Source organism: Jaculus jaculus, chromosome 19, assembly GCF_020740685.1.
Source record: "Jaculus jaculus isolate mJacJac1 chromosome 19, mJacJac1.mat.Y.cur, whole genome shotgun sequence".
Lineage (NCBI taxonomy): Eukaryota > Metazoa > Chordata > Mammalia > Rodentia > Dipodidae > Jaculus > Jaculus jaculus.
This window is the reverse complement of record NC_059120.1, coordinates 38,454,257-38,478,560: the sequence shown is the minus strand read 5'-3', so window position 1 is coordinate 38,478,560 and position 24,304 is coordinate 38,454,257. Positions and strand designations below refer to the sequence as shown.

Sequence of the window (24,304 nt, the reverse complement as noted above, 5' to 3'; positions counted from 1 at the left end):
TCATCATGAGTCAGTGTCCATTGTTTGTTCACCCTTTTGTGAGCTGGGGAGAAATAATGCTCTCCCCTGGAGCCTGAAAAATGGGGTCCCAGAGAGAAAGGACAGAGGGGGGTTGAGCATTTCTGAACCACAAATGCAGCCTCTGCCATTGCTACAGGGTCTCCATTATGGAGTGATGGCATTGCTAAGGGAAGCTGCAACCACGCATTTGGGTACCCAGGGGGGTGGTTGGAGGAAGACCTAGTTCCCTCCTCCTAGCCACTTCCAGACACCTAAAGAATAGGCCATTTGTCTTCCAGGGCCACTTTCCAAGGAAGTGGGAAACTTTCAAGGCTGAGGGGAGACTCAGACCTGCAGACCTGCCTTGAAGGTCTCAGTCTTAAGGAGCGCCTCTGCTCTTCCTCTCGGGGTCACTTCTGCATGGACTCCTTAGTACTCCCTGCGCAGACCACCCCGTAAGGCTTTACAGCTAACCAAGGTTACAATCAGGTGTGGATGACTGCCACTGCGTGACCTAGATCTGAGCAACCTCAGGGTGTCAGAACCAGAGCTGGACATTCTCCCGGCTAACCCCCTTGTTCTTACAAGTGAGAAAACAGAGACACAGTGAAGTCAAGATACAGACAATTAGGGGCTGAGCCAGGGCCTGAGACCAGGTCTTCTGACTCCAACCAAAATGTGTTTTTTCCACTCCATCCTGCTGCTGTGCTGGTGCAGGGCGTCTGCACTAGGGCGCAAGGAGGAATGCAGTGAGAAACCTAACCTCTTTGGGTCCACACCAGGTACTTACTCCTAACTCCGGTGGCAGTCTCTCTGCTTGCAGCATCCACGTGAGTGAAATCACAACCGAGGGGTTCCCTGGTGAAATATTTTAGATAAATAAATGCCTGGTTGTTGAGCCCACTGTGACTTCTGACTCAAGTGTTTCTTAACCAGAAGGTGACACAGGGTCATGACTAATGTTTTCACTTAGCAGACCTTCTTTTCAGGAGCTCAGCTTTCTCTGCTGCCACCTTTGAGGTCAGTTAAAGGTATATGGTAATTGCTGGCATCTCCCCTGCGTAAGCATGCTGCTCACACCACCTGACCTGACTGACAGGCCAGGTCAGAGCAGAAAGCATGAAATGGCTACATGAAGTTTTCTTTTCCTTTATATAACAGCCCAAAGAGAGTCACACAGAACATAATTGTTTATCTGGAACAAACGCAAAAGGCGCAGGGTCTCCTCCGCTGGCCCCCGATCCTTCCTATGAAAGGAAACACAGGGAGGAGATGGGGGTTCATGGACAATGGAAAGGCGAATGATTCTAGCAGGCTTATCAAGGGGACTCTGAACTAGCAGAGGACGCGTTCCCAGCACGCAGGACGCTCACTGTTCCAGGGCAGCTGTGTTCCAGTAAGGTCTTCTGCTCTTTTGAAAAGGGTCATGTTCCAACAGAGATCTAAAAATCTATGGCAAATGATCTGAACTTGGCCCTTTGTAAGAAAATGCTTTGGAGAAGGTCACTGGTGAGCCTGGCTCTGTGCGTGGTGACAGGGATGACACAACTCTAGGAGTGCTGGAGGGAAGAGGCTGCTGCTGGGGAAAGCGCTTGCCACGGCTTAATGAATTTTTATTCGTGAGAAATCCCGGCAGGGAAAAATACGTTTTCAGTTAATTTGTTTCCCACAACCGGTTTTTAAGCCCTAAGCAGGTGAGCAAGCATGGTGTCCTCTGTTCTCATTAGTAAAGAAATGATCAGGTGAGCTGAAGATTAGTCGTATGCATTTTGAAGACACCTTCAAGAGAATAAAGCCATCTATATCAGTAAAGGACCAAATGATGTATGAAGCTCTACAGAAGTCCCTCAGCCGATGACAGGCACAGGACCTGGTGCGGAGGTGTCGAGTGCCCGGAGATACCAGAGAATCCGCATGCTGTAGAGGCCACCCTTAGACCATAGAAGGGATCTCATCATAAGCATTTCATTTTCTGATGAGCAAGGCCAAGCTAGAGCTGGAGATTCTCATCTGGCCAGCTCTGTGGGGAAACTCTACTTCCTGTGTAAGGGAAATAAAAGAAACAGCTGGTTTCCTTTGCTTAATGACACCTTGTTCAGAGGCTAAGCAGGGTGGCACACGCCTATAATCCCAGCACTCAGGAGGCAAAGGTAGGATGATCGTTATGTGTTCGAGTGCACCCTGAGACTACATAGGGAATTCCAGGTCAGCCTGGGCTAGAGTGAAACCCTACCTCGAAAAACTAAAATAAATAATTAAATAACAAAAAAAAAAAAAAAAGAGAGAGAGAAAAATGATCATAGCACTTGAAATGCTGCAAAGTACAAGGTAAACATAGCAGGCTTTACAGAGATGAGTTGTTTTTTGTTTTTTGTTTTTGGTTTTTAATGTTCACAGGAGCTGGAAGCTTTCTTAATGGATCATATACAAACGGGAGATCCAAGTTTCTGGAGCCAAACTCTTGCTCAGTGTCCAGAGCACAACGCAGAAGAAGAGCAGGATGTAAATAGTAGGGACGATGGGGGATGATGTATGTTCAAGCATAGTGTATGTTTAACCATGTGAGCAGGAAGAATGTTCACTTCATATTAGCCTGCGGAGCTTTAGATGCATTCTTGTAAATGTAATTAACCTGTGAGGGCTACAAAGTGTCAGTAAAAACTCTACACCCATGTGTACAACTGGAAGCGTAAGTTACTAAGACGAATCCAATTTTCAGCTTCTTTACAGACAAAAATGATCAGCTGAGCAGCGAACGGTAGACTTGTGTGTGGGGGAGGGGCCGTCTCTGCCCCGCTCAGCGTGCCAGGGCAAGAAAGAAGGAAACCCAAAGGATATGAATCAATTTCATCTCTTTTCCTTTTCCATATACGGTTACTTTCCCTTTACTGTCTCATCAAATATTCATTTTCAAGGGCTTGATTCTACTTTATCTTCCTTGCTTTTGTCATCTGAACCACTGAGTTGGAGTTCTCAAAGAAAAAGGATTTGGAATCAATTATTTGGCTTAATTAGGCTGTATTCATCATGATTCTGAGTCCCAAACCTGGCACCTCTGTGGTCTTCTGCACCCCACTCCAGCCACAGCTCTGTTGGTTTCTTCCTTTGCTAAGGGCATGCTGGGCCCAGCAACAGTAGCAGGCTATTTACAGATTGAATACAAAGGCAGTCACTGTACAAGACGTGGGCTCCTGGACCCAGTTGTCATTTAGGGATAGCATTTACTAGAAAAAGAGAGGGCCCTACCCGCTCATTTAGCAACCAGAAAACCAAAGACCAGAGTGGGGCAGTGGGTTTTCTAAAGCTCGCCTTCCATGTCAGGTCCCTAAATCACCTTGAACAGTTTCATATTCTTATTCTATTCATAATTGTCTCCATAGGATTAGAAAAACAAGGCGCAGGAGTGGGGTGGTGAAGCCTGGCATGGTGGTGCACACCTTTAATTCCAGCATTTGGGAGGCAGAGGAAGAAGGATCGCCGTGAGTTCAAGGCTACCCTGAGACTACATGGTGAATTCCAGGTCAGCCTGGGCTAGAGCAAGACCTCTAGACCTTAAAAAACCAAAACTAACTAAATAAATAAATAAAACAATAAAAAGGTACGTATGAGGGGACTATGACAAGGAGGCATTACTACCCCTCCCTAGCGGAATCCACACTGACTTCTGCTGAGGTGCTAAATTGGCTCCATGTTGGCTAGACTTCCACTGGGTGGCGCCACCTGTGGCTGGGCATATGAACCTCACCCACTCTCTGTGGAAAGATCCCCGTGAGACTGGCCTGCCTCTGGCTCTGGGAAGGGGGTACAGCACACTGAACATCCAGGCCTGAGCTGGTAGGAATCTACGCCTGTCTCCTTGATGCTGTCTCAGGGAGCAGAGCTCATGCCTACCTGGAGAGGTAAGCCGATTAGTCTGGCTGTTAGGAAGCCACCATCTCCCATGAGTTTCATGTGTCTAGTCTGTGTAGATCTTCAGGCGGCAATGGGTTTTCTGCCCAGCAGAGTGGAAGCTGTTTGGAAGGTGGTTACTTTACATTTGAGGGCCATGTGGTTGGTAAAAGGGGGAAGTTTTGCTTTTGCGTTAGGATCTCCCCATTTTATGCTGCTTCCTAGACTTGGTTTGAAGCCTATTTAAGACAAGGGAATGATCTCTCGGCCTTCTAGGACCCTAGACTCAAGGCTTGCTTGACCACCCAAAAATCTTAACCCATTTAAGAAAAAGAGGCTTAGGGACCACCAAGGTAATGGATCACAGAATCATTCATTGGTGGGGTTTGGTGCAGATGGAGTAGACGATAGATATTACCCAACTGGGCATTTTCTTTGCAGTTGAGAGAAGCGGTAGGCTCCAGTTTGTACAGCAAGTCAGAAGGGCCAAGACTGGAGACCCACCTCAGCGGGGTTTGTTTATTTTTTTAATCAAAATTCAGCACACAGCTATACTCAGAGAGTGACACATGCTGAGACCACGCTCCCCTCCCTCAGCAGTGAGGGGAACCAGGGCTCAGAAGTGAGGAAGCTGCTCTTTGGTTGTGCCCCTCCACGGAGTGAACACTGCCAAGTGTCGGCCTGGCTGGAGCTTCCAAGAACTCCCTGTTCTGGCGGGGGCCGCGGCGCCTGCCAATGCTGACCTCACCCTCGCTGGGGCTTTCTCCTGGAGGACAAACTTGGCCCAAGGGTTTTGTGAGAGCTTTCCAGGCCTTGCATAGTGGCCTGCTGGTAAGACTTCTTCAAAGTTCTTGTTTTCCATTAAGAACTGAGTGTTGCTTTTGAACTGCCCAGCATCGGGGACGTTTCATCAGGAGGCTTCCATCGTCCCCATCCTCCTGTGACGTGCTGCGGTGGCCCCTGTGCCTCCTTCCCATAAAAGGCCGAGGACTTGCAGCAGCCAATGCCATTCTCCAGCCCACGCCATCATGCAGCAAACATGCCAAGAGCCAGGCAACCTCACCCACCTCTTTGAAGGATTTCTTTACCTCCACCAAGGAGTGCCAGTGTGCAATGGGCTTCCGTGGGTAGGCCAGCATCTCATTCCAGTGGTCTCTGCCCAATCCTTCAGCATTGATTCCCACTCGACAGACTCCTATGATCTCATTGTGGCCCACACTGAGAGAGAAAGAGACATGGCTCCCAGACACGTTCTTAAGAAAGGGAGGGGCTTTGCCCCATGCGTGTGTCTCAGAACTGTGGTCTCTACTTTTTTTTTTTTTTTTGTTGTTGTTCATTTTTTATTTATTTATTTGAGAGCAACAGACACAGAGAGAAAGACAGATAGAGGGAGAGAGAGAGAATGGGTGCGCCAGGGCTTCCAGCCACTGCAAACAAACTCCAGACGCGTGCGCCCTCTTGTGCATCTGGCTAACGTGGGACCTGGGGAACCGAGCCTCGAACCGGGGTCCTTAGGCTTCACAGGCAAGCGCTTAACCTCTAAGCCATCTCTCCAGCCCAGAACTGTGGTCTCTAAACCAATGTTTGACAGGACCTTGAGTTGCCAGTGGCCAAAACACTTTGCCTCTTGGTAAGGACATAGGTAAGGAAGAGGCTATAAGCTTGTTTTGAATCTCAAGAGACAGTGGCAGATGGCCTGACTGAGGTTTGGGAGAATCTATCTCTTCCCTTCTTTGACTTGACCAGCATGTTACAACCTCTCTGGAGATATCAGTACTTGGAAAAAAAATCAACACACTCCAAACACCATTTCTCCATACCTCTAGCTACTTAGGCTGTGATTTACTCACTCAGCAAGAATATAAATCATTGCTCAAGTATGTTAGTCCAGCACCCACTATGCCTGAGAACTTGAACTAGAACTCTGGGGCTGAGGCTTGATTATATGGCTTCTGTCCCCTTAACCTAAAATAACAGCTGTGGCGAGGAGTCATGGGAGCTGTAGTAGTTGGAAAATGTTTCTGAGCCAGCCTTGATGAGAAGGCAAGATCAGAAAAGTGGCAGGGGAGACATGTATGTGGGGGTAGCAGGGTGGTAATTAGGGTCCAGATGATGGAAGGCCTGGACAATGGGAGCCAGGGTGATGGCTCTTCAGGAGAGCAGGTCCAGCAGGAAAGTGCTCAGGCAGGTATGTCCTGAGTCTGCTGGCTGACCTGGGGCAGAGAGTGATGGGGGCTGTGCAGCCCTCCTGCTGAAGCAGAGATGCTGGGAAGGCATTTTAAAGGGCAGAAGATAAGATTGATACCAGATGGAAGAATAAAAGTAGCCAGGAGTGAATTCAGGGAACCGAACAGGTAGAAGAACTGCTTCTGACATTAGAATAGACCAGCTTGTGTGGGAGCCACACTCTTCCTTAAATTCCTGTCTCTTTATTAGGTAGAATCGTGTTTGAGGACAATGGGCATCTATGGTGGTTTGATTCAGGTGTCCCCCATACACTTAGGAATTCTGAATCCTAGGTTCCCCGCTGATGGAGATTTGGGAATTAACACCTCCTAGAGGGAGTGAATTGGGGGCAGGCTTATGGGTATTATAGCCAGTGTCCCTTTGTCAGTGTTTGGCACACCCTCCTGTTGCTGTGGTCCACCTTATGTTGGCCAGGGGATGATGCCCACCCTCTGCTCATGCCATTGTTTTCCCTTGCCATTGTGGAGCTTCCCCTCAAGTCTGTAAGCCAAAATAAACCCTATTTTTCCCAAAAGCTGCTCTTGGTCAGGTGATTTCTGCCAGCAATGCAAACCTTACTGCAATAGTAATGTTGGTACCACAGGAGTAGGATTGCTGCTAGACACCTGACTATGTGGCTTTGGTCTTTTAGAGCTAATTTTCAAGAGGAATGTGGAAGGATTTGAAACTTTGGCCTAAGAGATGCCTTGCAGTGCTGTACGTACAGCTTGGTGGACTATTCTGGTCAGAGTTGAAAGACATGAATGCAGTAAGAACTATGAACTGTGAAGTTTGGCTTAATAGGGTTAGAAAGAGCTTTGCGTGGACTGGGATAGAAGCAGTTTGTGTGAGAGGCTTGGTGTTATGCCTGTGTCCTAAGAATTTGTGCAGGGTTGCAATATGTAGAAATGGACTGGTGTGAGTAGAGGGATATGGCACAGAAATGAAATCTTTGGGCTGAAAGTTCTGCCCATTCAGCTGCAATTATATGAGAGATTACAACCTTTAAGCTTGGCCAGTTGACTTGCACTGTGGCAACAGGAAGAATGTAGACTCTTTTGATGGGGCCTGAGAACTCACAGAGCATCCTGTTCTTCAAAGTCTGTTTTATTCCCCCTGGATTAACAAATTGGCATGCTACCTGGTATTGTGGATTATAAGAAATGCAGGAAAGAGAGGGTCATTGAATTTGCAATACAGTCTTGTGTTTTGGAAATGGCCAAGGGCAGTGTGTAGCAGGTTTGCTGGATGCCTGTGTGGAGACCCCATGGAGCATGAGTATGAGCTGTGGCTTGCAATAGAGACCCAGTAGGATGCTAGGAACATGAGATGGGTGCCAAGAATGCTGGCCCCAATGAAGTTTTCCAGGACTGTCAGTAGTCTAGCTGGAGGGGTGGAATTGGAATTCCAGAGACTTGCTGCTGGTTAGAATTATTGGACTTGGAGACTTGTTGCTGACTAGAGTTGTTGGACTTGGAGTTAAAGAGTTTGATGTTTGCCCTAGTTGTTTTAAATCGTGTTTCAGTTGAATGTTTCTTTGCTATGCCCAATGCCATCTTTTACAGTATGTTTATTCTGTGCCATTATGGGGTTTGGGGGGATTTTTTGGTATTATGGCTTAGTTAAAAGACCTTGGATTATGGGGATGTTATAACATCATTAGGATTGATAAAAATATGGGGACTTTTAAAGTTGGACTGAATGCATCACATAGTATATCATGGACGGTTATCAGTGTATGGGTGTAGGGTGGAATGTGGTGGTTTGATTCAGGTGGCCCCCATAAGCTTAGGTGTTCCAAATACTAGGTTCCCAGCTGAGGGAGATTTGAGAATTAATACCTCCTGGAGGCAGTGTTTTGCTGGAGGCAGGCTTATGGGTGTTATATCCAATGTCCCCTTGCCAGTATTTGGCACACTCTCCTGTTGCTATGGTCCACCTTATGTTGTCTAGGAGGTGATGGCTTCTGCCATCGTTTTCCCCTGCCATCATGGTGCTTCCCCTCAAGTTTGTAAGCTAAAATAAACTCTGTTTTTCCCAAAAGCTGCTCTTGATTGGGTGGTTTCTGCCAGCCATGTGAACCTGACTGTGACAGCATATGCGCCACGAACCACAGGTCCAAGGTCAGGGAGTCCTATGCTACAAAGGAACGGTTGGGGGCAGGAAGTCCTGTCCCTCTGAGCTGGCACCTACCGATCATAGTCCATAACCGAGATGAGCAGGCTGACTTGATCCATGTTTTCTGGGGGGATGTCAAAGATGATGGCCTCATTGTAGACAGGGTTGAGGGTGTTTTTCTTGATGGTGGTTTTCTTCTTCTTCAGCCTCCGTCCATCACAAAGCAGGGACACTTTGACATAGGGATCTGTGACATAGAGATCACCACAAGAAGGAAGTATATTTAGCAGATGTGGGGGTTGTTTGGTTTTGCTTTTGTTTGTTTTGAGACAGGGTTTCATTCTCTATCCCAGGCTGAACTGGAATGCACTGTGTAGCTCAGGCTGAACTTGGACACTCTGTAATCCTGCCTCAGCCTCCTAAGAGCGAGATTACAGGTGTGAACCACTGCACCAGTCTTTAAACAGCTGTTCCTGAACATCATTCGCAGTAGAGAGATGTGGCTCTTGACCTTCTGCTACTCATTGGATGGTACCAGTGGGTTGTTAAGATAATTAAATCACCTTGTATTGATGTAGCATACCTGTCTCTGAGGACACTCTACGCTTAATAAACACAGTCTTTAGCTACCTCTGTATTCTTGGGAGAATGCTAATTGAGTTTCACTAATAGGAAAGTTAGTCCCAATTTCAGACAAGACGCTCGCACCTGGATGCGCAGTTTGCAGCCCTAAGTCTCAGCCCCACAATGGCTGGTTGGTTCGGAGGGGTGCTGATGCTAACAATGGCATTGTATTGTTTTTCCACATATATAGAAACCTTTCCTCTGGGGTTCTGCCAGAATTTTAACCAAAGGATAAAAGGGGAAGGGAAACAGGACTCAGTGATGCCCCCAAAATAGTCATGTGTTAGAACCAAGTGAACAGCAACCGACACAATGGCTCTCATATCCTCTCTACCTAACAACATAATTTTGGGCCCCAATGTCTCAATAATCTCATTTTCATTTAGTGTTGAAAAGGAGCAAGTGGTCCTGCTTGCTGCTTCCCTAAAAGCCATTTTGTGGCCACTTCTGAGCAGTGGAGGAAGAAACTATGGCCAGGAGAGTGAGCAAGTCAGTCCCCTGAGACTTGGGGCAGCTGGCTGACATTTCATTTCTCAGTGGGATCCTGGATTCTCTCCATGCTGCAAAGAGATGTCTTTTTATTAAACTTCCACATGCTTCCCACTCTTGTCTCTCCTTTAGTTTTCTGAATAGGCATATCATGGTCATCTTTGTACCCTGAAATTTTCTATTCATCCGAGTGAAGTGGCATCTATTGTGTCTCATAGCACAGGTGTCTTGGTCACCATCATAATTAGTATTTATGCTTCACAGCCCAAGAAACAAGAGGACAACTTACAGGTAATAATAGCTTTGAGACGCTGATGGGAGACACCTTCTTGCCCAGAAGCCAGGACCCATGTGAACCTGTCAGAAGGCTTGGACAAAGCAGCCACTCCCCCAGATCCAAGGCATGCAGTTCTGCTTCCTGAGCATCCAGTACCCACCAGGCCTCCTACTGTGTGGCATTATGTAGGGTATGGGGGTACACAAGGCCTACACTCATAGTGAAAACCAGACAAACTATGACACCTGAGAGATGAGCTCAAGGTCCAAGCCTTGAAGGCATTTCTGCAGACAGCTAAGTGAGCTGCTGACTAACCAGTGTGACAGGAGCAGCTGTGCCTTAGCCATGGGGACACTTGGGTTTTGGAGAACTGAGGAGATGATGAGGAATGTAATCAGCCTGCCGACTCTGACTCTGCACTTTCAAGGGATCTTTCTGTACCAGGAAGGAGGAGTTGTAAGAACCCAAATGTGACAGCTGTCTGGTTTTCACAGACTCCACAGATATGCCCAGAACATTGCTCAGGTCCCCACAGGCTGACAGAAAGAGCCAGCCCCATGACCTGTCTTTAACATTCAAGTCCTTTTGGGTACACATTGTCTTAGAAAGCTGTCTTTGGCCGGGTGTGGTGGCACTTGCCTTTAATCCCAGCACTCAAGAGGCAGAGAGGTAGGAGGATCACCATGAGTTCGAGGTCGCCCTGAGACTACATATTGAATTCCAGGTCAGCCTGAGCTAGAGTGAGACACCTACTTCAAAAAACAAACAAAACAAAACAAAAAGAAAGAAAGAAAGTAATTAAAAAGAGAGTGTCTCTGGCTTGCACTGCTTCTCTACTCTTGTTTAAGAGACACTTCACTCAGAGCGTATCTCCATGTCAGGAAAATATAGGCAGAGCCACATGTCCTATGGTCTAGGCCAGTGCTTTAGACCTCTTCCCCAATTCTGCTCATCACTACAAGGAATATTGAGTTAATAAAATTCAGTGAAATTTCCCCTGCAGAAATGAATGCTCTCACCAGCATCTAATCAGAAATCAGGGATGACAATCCCCAGGGTGCTGTAGTTGTGGTGTCTAGTGGAATGATGGCCCCAGATGACCTTTGAGGCCTCTTCCTTTCTGTGCTTCTCTGTGTGTCAGGGGTTCCCAAGGCAGCAGTGTGTTGCAGCCTCACTGTTGTGGAAGCCATTGGTATTCAGCATCTGGTGTGTGCAGGGCACCGTGCTAAGTTTGTGCATACATCATATCCACTCTTAAAATATGTATTACCACATCTCCATTTCATAGGTAGAAAAATTGAGGCTTAGAGAGATTACGAACTTGCCTAGGACTTGATCCCAGGCCTGACTCCAGAGTTCACTTTTCTTCTTCCTGTTCCTCCTCCTCTTTTGCTCTGCGTGGATGTGATACGTGTGCATGCTTGTATGTGTGTACATATGGAGGCCCGAGACGGACTGCAGGTGTCTTCCTCTGTTGCTCTCTACCTTAGGTTTTGAGACAGGGTCTTGCTGAATCTGGTGCTCAGCATGCTCTGGGGATCCTCTTGTTTCCATTTCTAGCTCTGGGATTGCAGCTCCATGTCACCATGCCCAGCACTTTATATAGCTGCTGGGGACCCAAACTCAGGTCCTCATTTTTCCACAGCAAGCACTTTACCCACTGAGCCGTGTCCCCAGCCCCCTCAAAGCTCACCACTAGATTCAAAGCCGAGTGGACTAGATGCAGCTGAGACAAATGGGTTTACTCACAATATTTGCAGCACACCAGTCTCCCTTATTATTTTGATCTATTTTTACTGTCATGGTTCTAGCAAATGGGCTTAGGGAATTGGTTTTCAGCTAGTTTAGGTCCCAGAGACAAGGACAATCCTTGGTTTTAGTCAGTGCCATATACGTCTAGAACAGAAATTAGTCAGCTCCATTCACTTTCTAGTTTGGCCCAACATCAGAGCGGTCTGTGCGGAAGGCAACTGGCGTGCCGACATCTCTTGCACTTCTTTGGCCACGTTCCTTGTGCTGTACAGAAAGTCATTCACCCACTGTTTGTTTGTTCATTCACTAATGCATATTTAATGCCTGCAGACTGTGTTCCATGTGTTGCTCCCGTACTGTACTTGCTTCCCTCAGTAAACAAATTACACAGACATCTCTGAAGCGTTTTCAGAATCCAGCTGGTTTAACACCTGATTCCAAACCCAGGTAGAGAAGACAGAGCTTAGAACTTAGCCTAAAAAAGAAACCTCTCGCTCAGCCCCTCTGATGTGCAGCAGCCTTTGTGGCTGCCAAGGGCTTCACTTTGAGATGCCTCTTTAACACAGCAGTTTGATTACACCAGAGAAGACAGTGTTTGGGAGGACAGCAAAATCCTATTTCACTTAGCAGCCTCAAGAGTCCTCAGTGAGTTTCTGTCCCCACATGCACTTATTTTGGTATTAAAATGCAACTACGTTGGCTGTATTTTGGAGGACACAGCCCGGAAGCTCTTCGCACTTCAGCCAGGTTCCTGGTGTTCTTTGTAGCGTCCTGATGGATGTCGGCAGCCTTGGGGAGGAGGAATGTAAAGGTGAGCCCTGGGGTTTGGGGGGGCTTTTAGCCTGAAGGGGCCACTGTAGACATGGTTGGAAGGCCTGAGTAGAGGCTCCAATATATTCAAGGCTCCAACACACGAGTCTTACTGAGTTCAATTCCCCAACTGTTTTTCCCTAAAACCTGTTTCCAAGCTCTGAAACCTCATTGTCCTCCATCTTCATGAGGTGCACCAGATATTTTCAGCTGAATCGATACCTCTTTTTTTTTTTTTTAAACAAAGTTTTTCTTGACAGGCTGGGAAATGAATCAGGGTCTTATCCAAGCTAGGCAAGGTGAGCTATCACTGAGCTACATTCCCAGCTCTTGGCTTTTTGTTGTTGTTTTGAGACAGAATTTCATTATGTAATCAGTCTGGCTTTGAACTTGCTGTGTAGTCTAGACTGACTCTGAACTTTCAGTCCTCCCAAGTGCTTGAAGTTCAGATGTGTGGTACCATGGCTGGTACCACCACCATAACCCCTTAAAGCAAACTGTGATCACACTAAAGGGTCTTCCAGGAAAATACATAATTAATACATGCAAAAGAAATACATGGAATTATTCTTCAATGTTTTCTCAGCCAGGTTCCGGGGGGTCTCCTGTGTTGTTTTATAGTAATCAGAATCATCAGAGGGTCTCTTGGGTGGAGGTCTCAGGAAACAAGCTGCAGTCTGGCATTCTCTTTGCTAGTCTTTGGGAGGCTTCCCCGTCTCACCTCTCAGGGCAGTGTGAGCTGACAGGGGTAGGAGCTTCCCAGACCCCAAGATTCTGCTCTGTCAGCTCCAAACTCAGATAAGTTCTCCTACAACAACTTTCAGGATACTGAGGGGAAGGTCAAACCTCTGACATCACATCCAGCCCATAGGTCTCCGCAGCTAATCTCAAGCCAGAGTCTCCCCATTGCTGGGATTACACGAGATTTCTATGCTATTACAAGTCAGCTGCTGTGGTGCTGAGCCCGAGGCTGGGAGCCCTACAGGAAAAACTCAAATACAAACGGACTTTGCTTTTCAGTGCATTCCCTCCTTTGACTCAGTATTCGGGGCTGCTGTGGACCTGCTAACATTTACGTATTCCAGCTCTGCATAACCCTTTGGGAAGTCCTCAGGCTCCATATGAACTGGGAAGAGTGTGTTTTTTCTCCTCCTATATATTTTCCCTTGACTCTCTTCTACTAAGAGAATAATAATAATAATGGTGATGGTTTTTATTGAGTGTTTATGATATGCCAGCAATAATGCTAAACTTTTACAAAGATTAGCTCATTTAGTCTGAATGTAATCAGTGTAAGGTGTCATCCTTCCCTTTTCATGTAAAGAAACTGCTACAGTTTGGATCTTGAATGTGCCTCAAAGCTGTTGGAGGCCTGATCTCCAAACTGGGACACTAGAGGGAAATGCTGGACTCTGAGGTTTGTGAGGCAGGGCCTAGTAGATGGATGTTAGGTCATTGCCAATGTGCCCTTGGAAGGATATTATATTAGGACCCTGACATCACTTCTTCCTCGCTCTCTGCTTCCTGATTGCTATGAGATGAACGGGCATCTCGGGCCCAGTGCAACAGGGCCAAGGGCCATTGACTGAAAGGGCACAGCAAAGCCATCTTTTCCTCATCAAAATCCATGGCAGTGGGCATGTCTGGTCACGGTGTCAGGAAGCCAGCACAGACACCCCCGCCTTCACACAGGAAGGAAGTGGCAGAGGCGGAGCTGGGATGCAGACCGTCTGCCTCTCAAGCTGGCGCTCCTGTCTATCCCAAGAAGAGTGGCAGCTCTTGCCTCTTCTTCCTTCAGGAAGAGTTCATTCTTCCAAATCCTACCGACTGGACCCCAGGGAGGCCAAATGGTAGCCTGTGGGGTACGAGACGTACCTGAATAGCCTGTGATGTCCATCGCCTTGAGGTTACGACACTTGATCACCGTGAGGGTGAGCCTGCCCGCCGTGGGCAGGTAGCAGAGGGAGAACATGATCTCTCCCAAGTCCACGCTTTCCTACAAAGAAGCAGATGAGAGGGTGGGTGAGGAGTGCGCAGGTGCGGGCCTGGCTCTCTGGACAGTAGCTGTGAGGCACTCTGGGGCCCAGGAGGAGGCTTTTGTAGCCACCGCTTATGTGTTCAAGACCCAAGGGACTGACCTCTGCTGGGAGTAACTGGGAGGAAAAGGCAGTGATTAAAATACTGTCCCTTAGGTAGACTAAACCTCCTTCAATGAAACCCCGGCTAGCCTTGCATTCACTATGTAGCAGAAAATGACCTTCAACTTCTCACTCTCCTGCCTCTACCGTCTGACTATAAGAATGTGCTGCCACTCCTGGTTTATGCGTTGAATCCAGGGAGGTGTGTGTGTGTAGGTATATATGCTAGGCAAGCACTCTATGAGCTGAGCTACATCCTCAGTCTCTCCTTGGTTTTGATCAAATTCTGGACCCATATTTGTGTCTGACTTTGGCCTGACTTGCTCTAAGTGAGCCCCTGACTACAGACCCTTGATGGCCCTTTTGTTCCTGTCCTCTCCCCAACACCTTAATTTCTACCCATCCAATCATGAGGACAAGCTGTAGCCCTCAGGTAGCCTCACTCCCAGCACATCTATGACTCTTTCCCAGTCTGCCTCTCAGCTCAGCCATCTGTCATCAACCCTGCTGTTTTGACAGCTTCCTTGCCTCTCCCAAAACATACCATGTGCTCTACCTTCCCATCTAGGTGTAATCATACAGGGCACTGATACCTTGCGCAGGACATGCTGCCAACCAGCAAGACGTACACTGACCATCCCGTGATCGATGCCAGCCTCAGATCTGCTTTGTCCTTTTCCCTTAAATGTAATCAGCGTTCAAAAATAAACCCAGGGGCTGGAGAGATGGTTCAGCAGCTAAAGCCACTTGTCTGCAAAGCCTAACGGCCTGGGGTCCAATTTCCCAGTTCCCACATAAAGCCAGATACACAAAGGAGTGCATGCGTCTGGAGTTTGTTTGTAGTGGCAGGAAGCCCCGGCATGCCCATTTTCTCCCTCTTTCTCTCCCCTGATCTGCCTTTTTCTTGCTGTGTCCCTCAAATAAAGCAACCAACCCAGGAAGGAGCACGTGCTCTGCTGCCTCTCCTGCCCCTCAATTCACGAGAGCCAGAGATCCCCAGAAGCTTCTGAGAGAACCAAGAGCCTTCCTTCCTAGAAAGTCTTCCCATCTTTCCAGAGAGGACATGCATGTCCCTCTGTTGTCCTAGCTCCCTGGCAGACTGCTTTCTGCCCCACTCCTTACTCACTGAAAGGAGGAACAGATGGCCTAGAACTCCAAGATGTTGAAATCTCTCTCAGAGGTTAAGTGTGAGGAGGAGGAGGTCAGGGTTTGGGGTAGCTCTGGTTTCAGACAGTACTCTCTTTTTGCTCATCTTTTTTTTTTTTTTTTTTTTTTTTGGTTTTTCCAGGTAGGGTCTCACTGTAGCTCAGGCTGACCTGGAATTCCCTGTGTAGCCTCAGGGTGGCCTCGAAGTCACAGCAATCCTCCTACCTCTGCCTCCCAAGTGCTGGGATTAAAGGCGTGCGCCACCACACCCGGCTTGCTCCACTTTATTTTATTGTTTTTGGATTTTGCTCATCTTCCATTCATCAGTCAGTCAAAAATATTTATCAAAATCCTGCTACATGCTAGGTGTTGGTTTAGATGCTAGGTTCCTAGAAGAAAGTAAAGAATGCAAAAAGTCCCTTATGAAGCTTACATATTATTAGAGCCAAGGATATCATTAAGGCCCCAAAAATTAGTCAAAAGCATCAAGGAGAAAAAAGTAAAGCAGCGAAGTCTACCTAGACCTCTTGTTTCTAATCAAGGCCCAAGAAGAGTGGTAGAAGGTGGCTGTAGGGCATGGGCCTAAGCTTGGAACCTTAGAGTCAGCCACTGCCACAGCACCCAGAAACCTCCTGGCCTCCACAGAGATCCAAGACCAACTTCCATGCAGTCCATCCCGGAATGAATCTCTACCTTTGAGGCTCCCAGCAGGTCTGTGCAGAAGGAAGTTCCTTATTCCTGACATTTGCTCAGGTTGGAGGGCCTCACCCAGCTAACTGGACACCTGACTCTTGGGAGAGTACGTCTCACGTCCTGCCTGGAGCAGAACCCTTGCCAGCTCGTCTAGAAAGCAGCTCATGATAACTCTGACTATAATAACTGAGCTACAGATGCCTGCAGAAAGGAGGGTTTTGGGGCTGGAGAGATGGCTTAGCGGTTAAGGTGTTTGCCTGCAAAGTCAAAGGATCCCAGTTTGATTCCCCAGGACCCATGTAAGCCAGATGCACAAGGGGCCTCATGCATCTGGAGTTTGTTTGCCGTGGCTGGAAGCCCTGGCGTGCCCATTCCCCCCCCCCCCACCATTTCATCCTCCTCTCTCAAATAAATAAATAAAATATTTTAAAAAAGAAAGGAAGGTTTCATTTTAGCCAAAAGAATGCTGAAAGGAGCCATTCTCTGTATTGGTATTGATTTACTTAGGGATTTGGAAAAACTTCTGGAAGCTCCTATGCCCCCTCTGACAGGGAGTAAGCAAAGGCTGCCGTCACCATGTCCTCACCACTGTCACGCTATACAGGAGGGGCACTTTCACAAGCTATCTCTTTTGGGGAGTCTGCATTGGTTTGTTTATGGACTTGGGAGACCTGCCTCACATATTAGAGGTCCCTCAGTGTAAGAGCTCTGTGAATGCTGTGCAAAAGATCACTGGCCCACGGGACTTCCTCTGTTTGCAAAATGTCCCTTCTCATGGAACTGTAGCAGCTGAGGGCATGCGGGACCTGGGTGTGCAATGCAGTATGGAAAGAGTGATTTCTACCCTCCATCGGTAGGTCTACACAGGCTCAGGGACCGGCCCTGAATCCCACTAGGATGTGGACGCAGTGAGGAAATTTTTCTGAAGACACTGAAGCCCAGGTTCCCGGCTGCTTCTATGAGAGCTGGGCCTCCCCAGGCCTGACAGCAAGCTGGCTGCTCATGGCTCAGGGCATCAGAGGCTACTGTTCCCTGCGCAGGCAGATAACCCAGGATTGGGCTGTTTGTTCAAGCAAAATAGGTTAATGTTGAGTAAATGGAGAGGTGAGAGTTATACAGACAGCTAGCAGCCACTCTCCCTCTCTGGGAAGTGAGGCTCCTGCTGGGCCCTGCTTGGCTCTCTCTCTCTCTCTCCTCTGACCTCTGTCTCAGGAGGTTCTCACCCAACTTCCACACACCTGCTCAGCCTTTTTTTCTCATTAGGAATGTTTGAGACTTTGGCCTTTAATAAAAACCAGAGGTGACCAGGGGCTGTGGAGTAGTAGCCTTACTGCTTGCATCTCTATCTGGGGTTGGAGGCTGCCTTAGGCCCCTCACTGCTAATGAGCTCCCAGTGAGGGAGAGGGCATTGCTGTCCAGAAAGCAGGAGAAACCAACTCTGCCCTCCCTTGCCAACCTAGGGGCTGGTAGGGCTGCTCTGAGCTCAAGAGAAGCTCAGCCTTGGCTGATGCAGGGAGGTGGTGGGTTTGCTGCTGAGAGAGGGGAAGCAGGAGGTTGGCTCTTGATGAAGTTTGTCCTACATGCAACCTGTCCCCCCACGTACTGATGCACCTACCCATAACAGCAGCGTGCTCTCTGGCTAGAGGGGCTACCTGAGCAACAAGATTTTGAAGGGCCCAGCCATTGTAGCATTGCTCTCACAGGCTCTGCAACAGCCTGCCACAGCTTATTCAAACATTTCTTTCTCCTTCATGCACTCACGTAACCCGGGGCATAGTTATTAATTTTTAATTTTTTTTTTTGATTTTCGAGGTAGGGTCTCATTCTAGCTCAGGCTGACCTGGAACTCACTATGTAGTCTCAGGGTGGCCTTGAGCTCACGGTGATCCTCCTACCTCTGCCTCCCAAGTGCTGGGATTAAAGGCGTGCACCACCACGCTTGGCTCATAGTTATTAATTTTTCAGTTCCTATCTTTACTCAGGAAAGGCTACTGAGCCACAAGTCAAGAGACCTGGGCTCTTAGCCTCTCTGCTGCGGACTAGCTGTGAGACCCCGAGCAAGTCAGTTTTTATCTCTAAACTGTGAACTGAAGGGATGGCCCTAGACAGTCTGTCCTGCTCGCCACGAGACAAGAATTCACACTGGACACTCTATCAGTCATCACCAGTCAAGACGGCCCAAGGACGCTACCTGGTATCCATTGTCTGCCCCAAGGAAGCTAGCAATTTCGTTTTGTCATCCAAACGTTCTCATTCTTCAACCCCAGATGTTCTGCTCTTCTCTAAGACTAGCCACGCTTCATCCTAAGCAGTCAAGGAGTGGCGTCAATGCCTCAAGTCTGCCTGGGAATCCAGGCTGAGCAAAGCAAGAATGATGGCTTGCCATCGCTCAGAGAACACTTCCAGTCTCTTAGACATTAAGTGGCTTGTCTGAATCTCTCATCGTCAGCAAAGAGGCATGCGCTACACTTTCAGGGGAGCCACAGGAGACCTAAGAAGGATTCTGGAAGCACCGGGCAGGAAGTGCTGTTAAGTTACTCTGGGCCAAGGGGGCCTGGAAGGGATATGGGGTAGAAGCCAATTTGGCTGTAATGGGTAAAGAGACAGGCAGTGAGTACCTGATCTGTGCAGGCCAAAGGCTTGAGACTGAGGTACAGAGACAAGTCAGATGTGGAGACCGGACCCTTTGAGCTAGGCTGACTCCTCAGGTATCTGAGGCCTCCTTGTTACCACACAGGCCTCAGCCATGCTTTTACATTAATCTGGGGATTGTGTGATGAATTTGTGTGTTCCTCAACACACTGTAGGCCCTTTGAGGGTGGGGCCAGTGTGGTGGTTTGATTCAGGTGTCCCCCATAAACTTAGGTGTTCTAGATGCTAGGTTCCTCAGCTGATGGCAATTGGAAATTGAATCCTCCTTGAGGTGGTGTATTGTTGGGGGCAGGCTTATGGGTATTAAAGCCAGTTTCCCCTTGCCAGTGTTTGGCACACTCTCCTGTTGGTATTGTCCACCTTGTGTTGGCCAGGGGTGATGTCCACCCTCTGCTCATGCTGTCATTTCCCCCTTTTCCCCTGCCATCATGGAGCTTCCCCCCTCAAGCCTGTTAGCCAAAATAAACCTCTTTTTTTCCCTACAAGCTGCTCTTGGTTGGGTGATTTCTACCAGCAATGTGAACCTGACTGCAGCAGATGGGATCTGGTTTCATTCATCATTTTATTTTCCCTGTCTAACCCGGTGCCTGGAGGAAAGTAGCTGAAAATACGTACTTGGGGTCAGGTAGCCCTGGGTCCAAATTCCAGCTCTGACTCATGAGCGATATGACTTAACCTTTCATAGGCTTGGGGCTAATATACATCCTATTTCTTAGGGAGTAAGAGCAAATGTGAAGAGGAAATGAAGTGATTCATGCAGAAGGACTGGCTTCGTTTCTAGACCTAGCATAAGGCTCAGTGTCTACTCGCTGCTCTTGGAATCACTGCTGTTGCATAGAACTCAGGGTCTGTGGGCGAGGCAGGGGACAGAAAGGCACAGCCAGTGCTGTTTGGTGAAACAATGCAGGTGCAATGACAGCGCTGTTGACCAGATGAGGAAGAACAAGACGAGGGATAACCTCTGCCAGGGGTCTCAGGGCAGGCTTCCCAGAGGAGGTGACATTCGATAGGGTCTAGTAAGGTAAATAAAAGCAGCTGGTTAGCAGAGGAGAGCAAACAAGGGCCCTTCAGGCAGAAGGATCAGCAGTACACGAAGACACGGGGGCAGGAGAGGTTCCATGTGGCCAGACAGTGGCAGGTGATGGATGGGACCGGCAGCAGGCTAGATTAAGAGGGAACAGAGGCAGGGCCACTCGTGGGTGTTTGTCCTTGATTCTGCAGGTGATGGGAGCCTGTTGATGTCTGTGCTTCCTTCTGCTTCCTATTTGGTCTCTGTCATCATCTGCACAGACACCCGCACCAGAGACCATGCCAGTTTGTATCTCTCGTTCATTTTGCACTTAAATGTTTGTAAACTAGAGAAAGTCATGGTACGACAGACTCAAGTCCCAGTCCTCTGGGAGCTTTTACTCTAGGGAATGGCGACAAAGATACATGGAGCTAGATGCATTCTAGGGAGCCAGTGACATGACAGAGGGTAGCAAGCCAGGTGAGAGGCCATAGCACACAGAGTGGCTTGGAAAGACAGGCAGGAGACCACGGCCATGAGCGGAAGGAGTGCTCAGTGCAGGAGCCGGCAAGCCAGGAGCACACAGGCCTGGCACCTGGGGAAGGGATGTGTGTTGGTTCTAGGTGCAATGAGGAAAAAGGAGCCTGGCAGAGGAGGGTACGGCCAAGTTCAAGGAAGCCTTGGTGTCTTTGGAGTTCCTCCCTGGTGAAGACAAGAGCCTTTGGAGGAGCAGAAGTGGCCAGAAGACCTCAGCGGGTATGTAAAGAACAGAGGCAGAAGAAGAGTGACCCACATCTGGTCATTTAGAACTATGCTAACCTCCCCTCCAGATGTGCCACACCCTGGGGACGGTTCCTCTCCCGTCGCATTATCTACCGCTGACCCCAGAACCTTGCCTTGGGCCTCCACTGCCTTCTCCCCTCCTCTGCCCGTTTCTCAGATCCGCCCTTGTTATTGGAGCCAGGAAGGTGCACTCTTGCTCAAAACTCTTCAAGGACTTCCTATTTCGTATTTGTTTTGTACTTAGACAACCTCTTTTTCAAATGAAATCTTATGCAAAAGCCCAAATTACATATATATGTGTGTATATACATACATATATATGTATGTATGTATGTGTATATATATATATATATATAGATATATATATGCATGTGTATAGGTATGTGTGTGTATGTGTATGTATGTATGTATGTGTATATATATATATATATATATGAATGTGACTATGCAACAGGGCACCCAGACCTCTGCCCATAGGTAACCTCCTTAGACCGTGTAGGGGTCATTATGCTAATCACGTATCCACAGAATCCACAGGCACCAAACTTCTTCATGAGAGGGTCCTTGTGTCCCTCACTTTCTATTAGCCTGCCCCAGATACCCTATACTCCAACTACAGAAACCATGAGCATTTAGATAGTGTTGAGTGTGGGCTGTTCCAGCCCAAGTCTTTATGCATGTTAAGCCGCGTCATCAGCATAAATGCTTTATGAGGTGGGTACAGCTGGTGGCCTGCATTGGAACACTGAAGAACAAAGTGACGAACTGGCCCAAGGATGCACCATTCCCAATGGCAAAGCTGTGATGTGGACTCACTCTCAGCACCATGCCACTCCGCCCCTATGGTCCTCTGCCTCTAACTCCCCTGAGATCTTGTGCACTTCCACACAATCACCCCATTCTTCCCACTGCCTGAAATGAAGTCACTGCCTTGACTTTCAGTCTGTTCCCTTTCCTTGGCTCACTTCACTGACTTCCCCTGGCTTGGAGGTGTGCTCCTATCACCCTTGGGTGGTAAATGATTAAAGACAAGCATAAAGCATGCCCTAATGCAGAGGCGGGATATTGCTGAGACAAAACCAGCAGGAGCTGGCAGCCCATTGGCTGAAGGACTGGGGAAGAAGGGAATAGCAACTGATGCCCCAAATGCCCCACACCCCATAGTTGGCTCAGCTTCCTGCTGGGAGAGAAAATCATAAGGTGGGTGTTTCTTCCCAGGGTGCTGAGAGGGACTCCTGCTGTGAGTTCTCTGCCTGGGGGTTGGGGTGGGGGCTGCTTCTCTGTGCCTCCGCAGGCCTGAGCTTCCAAGGCTTCGGCAGGAATGCCAGGGGTGGGTGAGGTGGAGAGGCGAGATGCGCCTGTTGTGACGCTGGCTCTGGTCACTCGGAGCTTCCTGCTGGGCACGGAGGTATGTTCTGTCTGTTCAGCGTTCTGTTCCTGCTTTTCTCACAAGTGCTTTCTGCCCCAGAGGCCTTGCGGCGTGATGAATAAATGATCAACCAGAATGAAGGCACTTTAAAGGGGCTCAGTACACTCCAGCTTCAGCCTGCAATATGGGCACTGAGTCAGGATGGCTGTGGAGGGAGAGGGTGGCCCTAGCTCATGGGGAGCAGAGGCACAGTGTGCATGGGTGAGGTCATCCAATAGAACCTCAGCGCACGGGGAACTGGAGGTGCAGTATGCACAGATGGGGTCACCCAATGGCTCACCAGTGCCTGGGAATCAGAGGTACCATGTGCACAGGTAGGGTCATTCAGCCTTGGCTTGAACCCAGGGGCTCCTTTGAAAATCTGAAGCATTTAGTGGGAGGTAAATGTTTCTGTAGTTGCACATCTGCAGGGACACAGAGATTTGACTTCTCAGCCTTTCTTTTGAACTTGCCCTTGGAAGAGGTTCAGTGTTTCCCATGCACCATTACTTTGGGGCAAGCATCTATGAGTCAGAATCACAGTGGGAGGTGCAGATCTCTTCCTAATGACTCGAAGAAAGTGGGTAGAGACGAAAAGGGGCACAGGGAGGTGGAAGGGAGCTGGAGGACAACATATTTTTGGAAAGTTCTGGAGTCCATGCTTGCTCCAGCCAGAGTCTGCAGCTTGGGGTGCTTGCTGAGGCGAGGCCAAGGCCAGGACCCTCCTCTCAGATCTGCTCCCGCTGCTGGTTTTCCATTCGTCACTCACAACAGCAGTGGGGAGGAGCAATGGCACACTGATGATGGTAATAATGAGAATCTGTCTTCATTTCTCACGGCAAGTTGAGTCGTTCTGCCGAGTGGCTGTCAGACAGCTGTCAGTTTCCCCAGGAAAGAGAGTAGCAACTGAGCAGCAACTGATCAGCCCTTTGCCCCTCTCTGGGCTGTGGCAGCAAGGGCTCTTTCTGCAGGAGAGCAGATACCCTGGTCCCAGTGGGTGATCCTCTGGGGCAGCTGGGGAAATGTTTCTTCAAACAGGTGCCCCTGGGGTGCAATGCAGACAGGATTTTGGTCTCTGACAGTGGCCTCTTTTACAGCAGGTTTTTTTCAGAACCCAGGCCTGGGCCATCTTTTCAAACCCTTGCACACCCATGATGCATCACTGCATTCGTAACTCCATGCAGCCCTCACACCTCATCTGTAGACTCATATATCCAGCCTGACATCGCTACATGGCCGCATCACAGACACCTAAGACTTCACAGGGGCTCAAAGGTGACCTTTTCATCTTTCATGTACATTCTCCCTTCCTTCTCCCCAACTTGGCAAATGGCCCTTTCATCTGCACCATTGCTCAAGCCAGAAATGAGGCATCGCTCAAGCCTCTGCCTTCCTCCTACTTTTACGTTGAGTTCTTCACCAAGCCCTGCCAATTTGCCTCCAAACTCCATCTCAAGTCCCTCACCTCTCTCCACCTCCATGCCACAGGAAGCTAAATGGCATCTACCCATGCCCGACTGACCTCCCCATCTCCCTTCATTCTCCTGACCCAGCTCGACATGGCCACCAGCGGATTGCCTCGCTCCTCCGTTCAACTCTCTAAGGGCTTCCCTTGTGCTATGTGAAATGTCTTCCACAAACGCATGTGTTTGCCACACTTGGTCCCTTGCTGGTTGCACTATTCTGGGAGGTTGTGGAACTTCTAGAAGATGAGGCTTAGGGGAGGGGTGTGGAGGCTCAAGACCCAGCTTACTTCCCAAGCTCTCTGCTGACGTCGGCTCTGCACAGCCGTAGCATGTTCTCGCCACTAGGGAGTCACCTGCCGCCACGCCTTCCTTTCTGATTTCCTTAAAACACGAGCAAAAGAAATCTTCTCGCCTTTGTTTCTGTCAGGTGTTCTATCTAATACACATGTATCAAGATCTACAGGGCCTACATGAATGGGGCTAACTCAGCCCCAGACTTTTTCCCAGCTCTTTCTCAAGATCTTTTGTTATTATTTTTGTTTTAAATTAATTAATTTACTTTTATTTGGGACAGGGAGCAGGAGAGAGAGAATGGGCACGCCAGGGACATTAGCTACTGCAAACGAACTCCAGATGCATGTGCCACTTTGTGCATCTGGCTTATGTGGGACAATCCAACCTGGGTCCTTACGCTTCACAGGTAAGCACCTTAATGGCTAAGCCATCTCTCTGGCCCTTTTCGAGCTCTTTCTATGTCCAGGAGCTTCCAACCCCAGGCTGCACATTTCCTCCCTTTGCTGATCAGTCATGCCCCAGCACTCACAC

General features: G+C 48.6%; 1 protein-coding gene across 6 annotated transcripts in view; it reads right to left on the bottom strand.

Annotated features, from left to right (window-relative positions):
- The window catches only part of Syt6 (synaptotagmin 6), a 65,452-nt gene that overhangs the window by 1,081 nt on the left and 40,067 nt on the right, over window positions 1-24,304 (bottom strand). For 3 of the 6 annotated variants that reach the window (XM_004667542.2, XM_045137891.1, XM_045137892.1), the window contains exons 4-6: window positions 14,060-14,180; window positions 8,308-8,479; window positions 4,956-5,106 (exon numbers count right to left, since the gene is read on the bottom strand). In XM_004667542.2, the coding sequence (XP_004667599.1) occupies window positions 4,956-5,106; window positions 8,308-8,479; window positions 14,060-14,180 (444 nt within the window). Of the gene's footprint in view, window positions 1-790; window positions 859-4,955; window positions 5,107-8,307; window positions 8,480-14,059; window positions 14,181-24,304 lie in introns of all 6 variants that reach the window. The other 3 variants (XR_006634245.1, XR_006634246.1, XM_004667545.2) reach the window with 3 other exon arrangements.